The following is a 9,020-nucleotide window of genomic DNA, read 5'->3' as shown; positions in this document are numbered from 1 at the left end:
TTTTTTTTTTTAATTTCTAATTGAAATATGTCCCCCCTACCCCCAGTTTACAGTGGTAATTTGCTTAAACCTTTTTTCACAGATAATGCCAGGGTTTACTTTGGTCCAGTCTCTGACACAAATTATTATAATTAGTGGTACCTAAATGAATAAACTTTTGCTATGTTTGATATGCATCAGTTTTTGACTTAAAATCTATTCTGTCTGATTTTAGTATGCCCACTCTGCTCTCTTTTGGTTACTATTTGCATGGAACATCTTTTTTCATCCTTTCACTTTCAATCTATTTGTATTTTCAGATCTAAAGTTAGTCTTTGTAGATAGCATATAGTTAGATCTTTTTTTTACATTTAAAAATTTTATCTTATTTTTTATAGAGACTTGCTATGTTACCCAGGCTAGTCTTGAACCCCCGGCCTCAAATGAACCCTCTGCTTTGGCCCCCCAAAATGTTGGGATTACCAGCATGAGCCTTTGTGCCCAGACAGTTGGATTTTTTTTTTTTTTTTAATTATTTGCTAATCTGTGTATTTGGGCTAGAGAGTTTAACCTATTTACATTTAAAGTAATTATTGATAAGGAAGGACTTACTTTTGACATTTTAAAAGTTTTCTTTATATTTTATAGTTTTTTTAATCCCTCATTTTTTTCATTATTGTCTTCTTTTGTGTTTAGTTGATTTTTTATGGTGACATGTTTTGACTTCCTTTTGAGGATTTTCTGTAGATACTTTCTTTGAGAGTACCATGGGGACTACAAATAGCATCTAAAGTCATAACAATCTAATTTGAAATGATATTAACTTAACTTCAATTGCATATAGAACTCTACTGCTACACAGCTTCATTCCCCACCTCCACTTTATGTCATTGATGTCACAAATTATATCTGTATCCATTGTACCATAAAGCTGTAATTGTTTTTTATGCATTAATCTTTTAAATTCTTTGGAAAATTAAAAGAGGAATTATAAACCATAATTACAATAATACTAGCTTTTATATTTGCTCATGTATTTATACTAGAGATCTTTATATCTTCATCTGATTCCAAGTCAATGTCTAGTGTCCTTTCATTTCTACCTGAAAGACTCCTTTTAGCATTCCTTATAGGGTAGGCCTATTGGTAATGAACTCTCTCAACTTTTATTTATCTTGGAATGTCTTAATTTCTCCCTCATTTTTGAAGAACAGTTTTGCCAGGTGTATAATTCTCATTTGACAATTCTTTTTCTCTTTCAGCACTTTAAATGTATTAGCCCACTGCCTTCTGGGCTCTAAGGTTTTTGCTGAGAAATTAGTTGATATTATTATTGAAGATCCATTGTATGTAATGAGTTGTATCTGTCTTGCTGCTTCCAAGAGACTGACTTTCTCTTTCTGGGGTTTGGTTGTAATGTGTCTTAGTGTGGGTCTCTTTGGGTTTATCCTACTTAGTATTCACTGGGATTCTTGGATTTGTAGATTTGTGTATTTCATTGAATCTGGGGACTTTTTAGCTAGTATTTCTTCAAATAATCTCTCCACCACTTCCTCTCTCTCTTCTCTTTCAGAAACTCCCAAAATGTGTTTATTGGTTGGCTTGATCCTGTTCCACAGGTCACTTAGATTCTGTTTATTTTTCCTTATTCTTTTTTCTTTCTGTTCCTGAGACTCAATACTTTCAGTTGTTCTATCTTCACCTTTACTGATTGTTTCTTATGCCTGCTTAAATTTACTGCTGAACCCCTGTAGTGAATTTATATTTCAGGTATTGTGATTTTCAACTTCAGAGTTTTTGTTTGCTTCTTTTTTAAAAAAAATTTCTGTATCTTTGTTGATATTCTCATTTTGTTCATGTATCGTTTTCCTGATTTCCTTTAGTTCTTTGTCCGTGTTTAACTTTAGCTCTTTGAACATATTTAAGATGTTCATTTTAGGGTCTTGGTCTAGAAATTCTGATTGCTGGGCTTCCTCAGGGACAGTTTCTGTGGTTTTATTTTGTTTACTTAAACGGGCCATGTTGTCCTGTTTCTTTGTATGCCTTGCAATTTTTGTTGTTGTTAAAAATTAGGCATTGGAAAAAACAGCTACCTCTCCAAGTCTTTGCAGACTGACTCTGTTCTGGGGCTGTTCTTCATAGATTTGTTGGGCTTACTCTGAGCCTAGGGATTAGCCCTAGGTGAAAACTTAAAGTCTTCTCAGTTCTTTTCTGAGTATACATCTTGCCTAGGTCTGGATGGTGCTTTCTCAGTTACACTATGTATACACACAGCTGCTTTTTTTCTTTGTTTTTTGAGACAGGGTCTGGCTCTGTTGCCCAGGCTGGAGTTCAGTGATGTCATCATAGCTCATTGCAACCTCCCCTTCCTGGTCTCAAGCCATTCTCCCACCTCAGCCTCCCAAGTAACTGGGACTAAGGTACACACCACACCCAGCTGATTTTTATATTTTTTTGTAGAGGTGGATTTCACCGTGTTGCCCAGGCCAGTTTCAAACTCCTGAGCTCAAGCGATCTGCTTGCCTCGGCCTTTCAAAGTGTTGGGATTACAGGTGTGAGATGCTGTGCCCGGCCATAGCTGCTTTTGAATGTCTTAATTTCCCAAAGAGTCTTACCCAGTTTCTCCTTACGATTTTATATAATTTATTGTATGTCTCCTTACATAATCTCTTGCCCCAGGCTTCCATGAATCTGTAGTCTCCCTGTAGCTTTTATGAGCACTGCCTGTCTCTTTTCCTGCCTAAGATTAAAGTTAGGCAAAACAGAGACCAGTCGTTTAGTCTGCCCTCCAACAGGCTGGAATGTAAATAAGTATTCTTTGTTCTCTCCAGTTGGCAGAAGGGAAATAAGAGCAGAGATGCCACCTTCTCCAAACCAAGACCACTGATGTTTCAGGCAGAGGGTGGGGCAAAGGCAAGTAAGACAGTCACAAAACTATTTTCCTGCCACTTTGAAGGTGACTTTGTCTTGATTTGGTGTTTATTATGGTTATAAACCTTGGGTTGATTTCCAGAGCTCCTACAAGTTTAGTTCAGCCAGTGTCTGTCCTTTTTTTTTTTTTTCCTGAGACAGAGTCTTGCCCTATCTCCCAGGCTGGAGTGCAGTGGCACAATCTCAGCTTACTGCAACCTCTGCTTCCCAGGTTCAAGTGATTCTCCTGCCTCAGCCTCCCAGGCAGCTGGGACTACAGGCACGCACCACTTTACGCAGCTAATTTTTGTATTTTTAGTAGAAACAGGGTTTCACCATGTTGGCCAGGATGGTCTTTTTCTCCTGACATTGTGATCCACCCGCCTTGGCCTCCCAAAGTGCTGGGATTACAGGCATGAGCCACCACTCCCGGCCCTGTCTTTTTTTTTTTTTTTTAATCTTTTCATGGAAGAGTAAGAACATAGAGCTACCTAGTCTGCCATTTTGCTGATGTCACTTGATATAAATCAGTTCTTAATGAGATATTCTGAGAGCCATTTTTATTCAGAGGAGTAACTAATACTTTCTATCTTCTTGGTGACAGAGTGTTAGAGTTAAGTGGAACTACACTAGGTATTTGTGTTTATTCTGACTGGAGGTAGTTTAGTGTAATGAGTAAGGGCAGGAACTTTGGTGTGGATACAAATGAGCCTTAGATTGGCTTCTTATTAGAAAGTTATTTTCCCTTTTCTAATACCAGTTTTATCTTCTGTAGAATGGATATAATAAATGTTAGGTGGTTGAAAGGATTCAACAAAATGATTCACCTAAAAAAAATACTTATCAAGTGCTCAATACATATCAATAATTTTATGGAAATATTTAATATGTTTATTGTATACAGCTCTACTTACTAGTGGCCACTTGGATTGATGATCACCCTTTAGTCCAGGCATCAGTACAAATTATTTTTTGAGTAGCTAAGAAGAGCTTTCTGAATATTTTTACCCAGTTAATGTTTTAAAGTCCATGTCTCTAAGTAGGGATTTTGCTTTCCAAAACTCTTCAAGAATTACAAAGACCCCATTCTCCATGATGTGATTATTTTACATTGCATAAAACAGCTCATATGCTCCATAAATATATACACCAATTACATACTCACAAAAATTAAAAATTTTAAAAATCAAAAAAACAGTATTACAAAGACTGAAAAGATAATACTATTCAATTCTAGCCAGCAAGAGTGTGGTGAATGGGTATTCATACAATGTTGATGGAAACTGAAATTAGTATAACCTTTCTGGTAAGCAAAATGGCACTGTGTGACAGCAGCCCTAAAAACGGTCATGCCCTTTTACCCAGTCAGCCAGTGCTAAGGGGTCTAATGAAACCATCAGAGATGTAAAGGGAAATTCAACTATCATCCATTTACTCATTCACTTAACAAATATTTGATACCTGCTAAATGTCAGGTGTTAATTCTAGACTCTGATCAAGTCCAGCCTTTGTCCTTAAGAAGTTTTAAATGAAAAATTAGAAACACTATTGTTAGCGGTGGAAGTTATCTGAGTTATCTGCAGCAAATCCAAATGGGTCTGCAGTAACCTCAGTTCTTGCCTCCTCAGAAGAAAGAATTCAACTGAGGGGCATAGGACAGAAGGAGAAACCGACACGTTTTACAGCAGGAGTGGAAGTTTATAAAAAAGCTTTAGAGGCCGGGTGCGGTGGCTCACACCTGCAATCCCAGCACTTTGGGAGGCCAAGGCGGGCGGATCGTGAGGTCAGGAGATCGAGACTGTCCTGGCTGACACGGTAAAACCCTGTCCCTATTGAAAATACAAAAAAAAAAGCCAGACATGGTGGTGGGCGCCTGTAGTCCCAGCTACTTGGGAGACTGAGGGAAGATAATGGTGTGAACCTGGGAAGTGGAGCTCGTAGGGAGCCGAGATCGCGCCACTGCACTCCAGCCTGGGTGACAGAAAGAGACTCCATCTCAAAAAAACAAAAGAAAAAAAGAAAATAAGTTTTAGAGCAGGAATGGAAAGAAGGTAAACAACCCTTGGAAGAGGGCCAAGTGGGCGTCTTGGCAGTCAGGTGCCCCATTTGACCTTGGACTTAGGGTTTTCCATGCTGGCCTACTTCTGGCATCTTGTGTCCCATTTCCCTTGATTCTTCCCTTACGGTGATCTGCCCACTTGCACGTTGGCCAGCTGGCACTTAGGAAGTGAGCATGCGCAGTGTGTTTACTGGAGTCGTACGCATGCTCACCTGAGGCGTTCTTCCCTTTTCCAACGGAATGCCCCCAGAAGCTCATATACCAGTTAAACTCTGCCATTTTGCCTCTTAATGCCCATGCTTGAGCCTACTCGCCCAATTCCTGAGTTTTTGTTTCGTTTTTTTTTTTTTGAAACGGAGTCTCGCTGTGTCGCCCAGGCTAGAGTGCTGTGGTGCAATCTCAGCTCACTGCAGCCTCCACCTACTGGGTTCAAGTGATTTTCCTGCCTCAGCCTCCTGTAGCTGGGATTACAGGCACCTGCCACCACGCCTGGCTAATTTTTGTATTCTTAGTAGAGATGGGGTTTCACTGTGTTGGCCAGACTGATCTTGAACTCCTGACCTCTTGATCCGCCTGCCTCAGCCTCCCACAGTGCTGTGATTGTGAGCCACTGTGTCCAGCCCAATTCTTGAGATCTTACTTTGGAGCTGCCAATCACTAGTTACAGATGTTTTTATTTATTGGGAAACTGCCTTTCCCTGTTGCTGGCTGCAGCCAATTATTAGGTTTGCAAGGCAGCGTGACAACTGTCTGAGCATCGCCTGATGGTCACCTGACTTTCCTGGTGGTGTGTAGGGGGAGCCCTCTCCTGTCCTGCTCATGCCTGATTAGCTACCTACTGTAATACTGTGCATGTGCAATAATAGAACATAAGTCAAAAAATTATGTTAATCCATAAAGTAGAATATTATGAACCTTAAAAATCATGTTTTGAAGAACTATTAATAGAAGGTGATATATGCTGATTGCATATTTTAAAAAAACAAAAGCTTTATTTAGCATATCAATTTTGTTTAAAAGATAATGCAAATAATTACGCAGAAAACAGCTGAAAGGAAATATACCAAAATGGTAATAAGGGTTATCTCTGGTTGGTGGGATAATGGATGATTTTTAGTTTTTCTTGGTATTTTCTACACTTAAAAAATGTTGTATAATGAGCATATGCTACTTTTATAACTAGAAAAATGCATATTTTCAAAGAGAGAAATTTGGGGCTAGAATGTTTGCAGTGTGGAAGGAAAATGAGAGTTATTTGATAGTGTTTATAGTGGGTATTCCATCATCCTGGAGGTCAAGGAAGGAGAGGCCTAGGGGAGGTGAGAGTAAATAAGAGAGACAGCCTATTTTCTGGTTCTGTGGTCTCTTTTTACCTCCTTTCTGCTTGGCATAGCATATGATGACCCAATCAATAAGAGGCTGATTTGCTGAAAACTCACAGGAATGCATCCTTTTTTCACTGGGTATTCCTTTTTCAGAGGTGTTGGGGTTGGAGGGGGGACATTCCTTTTGTACTGCCTTGCAAATGCCATCTGCGTTCATATAGCAGACCACAATGCACTATCATTTCCTTTCTAAGATTTTTTCTTTTTTCAATTTTGGATGGATGCTGTTAGCAAATTCTTATCTTTTTGCAAATATGAGAGTTGTATGATTTTTATTTTCAGCGAAAACTGAACCACCTGAGATTTTCAGTGTGAAACCAGTTTTGGGCATCAAACGAATGATTCGGATTGAATGGATAAAGCCTGAGTTGGCGCCTGCTTCATCTGATTTAAAATATGCACTTCGATTCAGGACAGTCAATAGTACCAGCTGGGTAAGTTATGCCGTTATAATAATGTTCCTATTAGAGGCCCAGAGGAAAAGAATCATTGACAACTATTGTTGACCTGGAATCATTATTTCACTTTTTACGTTGAAAATAGAAGAGAGACACTAGGAAGTACTTCTCTTTCTAGTGTTCCATTTTTCCTTCTGGACCTTTTAGATTGGAAGAGTATTCTACAATAGGCATTTTTGCCTTCTGAGCGCAGGGACACAATAAAGAGTGAGAAATTTACTTCTGCATTATATCCAAGTTTGCGTCTGGCTGTGTGGCTACCAGAGAGTCTATGGTTTGGCCATTTTATTTTTTATTTTTCTGACCCTTTATAAAATCATGAGGTATAACATACATTTGGAAAGGTGAACAAAACATAAATATTGCATTTAACAAATTACTAAGCCAGTGCTCATGTAGAAACCACTGCAGTCAAGAACAGAACATCTCCAGGATGCCAGAGCCCTTTGCTTGCCCTTTGCTCATGACCTCCGTGAGAGCTAATTTTCATGGTAATCTTCTTTGCTTTCATTTTTTACCATTTAAGCCTGCATCACTGAAGAACATAGTTTAAAAGACTATGCCCTCTTTCCTTGAGCCCTCCTCCTTCATCCTGAAGGAGCGCCCAGTAGAAATAGAGGAGCATATAAAGGGAATCCATACATTTTGTATTTTCTAATGTTTGGCTTCTCTCTCTCAATATTGTGCTTTTAAGACTTATTCATGCTATATAATGCTGTAGTTTATAAATCTTCATTGCTGTGTGGTATCCCATAGTCTGAACATGATGGAATGGTGACTTTAATTTGCATTTACTTGACTTTTAATGAAGTTACACACCTTTTCATATGTGTTTATTGGCCCTTTGGATTCCTTCTTCTGGAAGTGCTGATTTAAGCCTTTTGCATGTTTTCTTTATTGGCTGGTCTGCCTGATTTTTCAACTGATTTGTAGGCATTCCTTATATATTCTGTTTATGAGTCTTATTTGCTACGTGTATGGCACACATCTTTCACTATGTGGCATGACGTTTCACTCTCTTAATGGTGACTTTTGAGGAACAGTCACTTAATTTTAATATGGTTAAATTTTATCTGTCTTTATCTTTATGCTTATGCCTTTTGTGTCTTAGGAAATGTTTTCTTACCTCAAAGTTCAGAAAATATTCTGCAGTTTCCATCAATGCAGCCTGAAATTGTATCACCTTTTTGTAATCATCTCATATTTATTGCCTTTTTATAAATTTTAGACAGGGTCTCACTCCGTTACCCAGGCTGGAGTGCAGTGGTGTGATCGCAGCTCATTGCAGCCTTGAACTCTTGGACTCAGATGATCCTCCTGCCTCAGCCTTTCGAGTAGCTGAAACTACAGGCATGTGCCACCATGCCTGGCTGATTTTTAATTTGTTTTTGTAGTGTTGCCCAAGTTGGTCTCGAGCTCTTGGTCTTAAGTGATCCTCCTCCCTCAGCCTCCCAAAGTACTGAGATTACAGGTGTGAGCCATCATGAGCAGCCACATTATTGACTTCTAATCAACTATTGGCTAATTAAACCTTTAAGACTTTTTACCTCCTGAAGACTTGCTAGTAAAACATACCTCTACTATCTTATCGTTTGTTGATTTTTAACCTAAGTTCAGGTGTTTTATTTATTCTTATTGAATTTCTTCATGTTGGTCTTATCTATCATTCCAGCCTATTTAGAATCCTGTTTGGTCCAAAACTTATGATTAACTTTTTACTTTTTAACTTTTCAGTATCTCCAGATTTGATAACACTTCCTTCTATACCTTTATCTAATTATTAATAAAAATGGTGACTACATCAGAGCCCTGTGGTAAACCAGTAGAAACCATCCAGAGGATCAACCCTTCTTTTGGATATGGTCATTTATTCAGGGTTCTATGAATATACCTAATTACCACTATCGTCATTCAGGCTACTTTTTTTTATCTTGTCCAGGAGGCTATCATGCGACCCTTTCCCTTGTGGAAACCCACAGACACCCTATTTACTGCAGCATCGTCTCCTTGTCTGGAACTCTTTCAGTAAAGCATTATTTGTCCTATTGATGCAGAATTTTTGCGCCTTAGATCAGCTAAATCCGGGTTCTTGTGTCACCAAGAAAAATTAGGCACGCGGACACATTGAAGGGCGAGGAGAGAGGAATTTATTGGGTGAAAAGGAAACAAGAGAAAAAAACTCTCAGCAAAGCGAGATGGGCTCCTACTAACAGGCTACCATCTCACAGA

At 38.7% G+C, this 9,020-nt stretch overlaps 1 protein-coding gene across 1 annotated transcript in view; it reads left to right on the top strand.

Annotated features, from left to right (window-relative positions):
• IL31RA (interleukin 31 receptor A) overlaps positions 1 to 9,020 on the top strand; it is a 53,266-nt gene that overhangs the window by 7,826 nt on the left and 36,420 nt on the right. Inside the window, exon 3 of the mRNA XM_011996746.1 lies at positions 6,616 to 6,767. Within this exon, the coding sequence (XP_011852136.1) occupies positions 6,616 to 6,767 (152 nt within the window). The remainder of the gene's footprint in view (positions 1 to 6,615; positions 6,768 to 9,020) is intronic.

Source organism: Mandrillus leucophaeus, unplaced genomic scaffold, assembly GCF_000951045.1.
Source record: "Mandrillus leucophaeus isolate KB7577 unplaced genomic scaffold, Mleu.le_1.0 Scaffold523, whole genome shotgun sequence".
Lineage (NCBI taxonomy): Eukaryota > Metazoa > Chordata > Mammalia > Primates > Cercopithecidae > Mandrillus > Mandrillus leucophaeus.
Note: the sequence above shows the minus strand (reverse complement) of the source record. Positions and strands in the feature narration are given on the sequence as shown.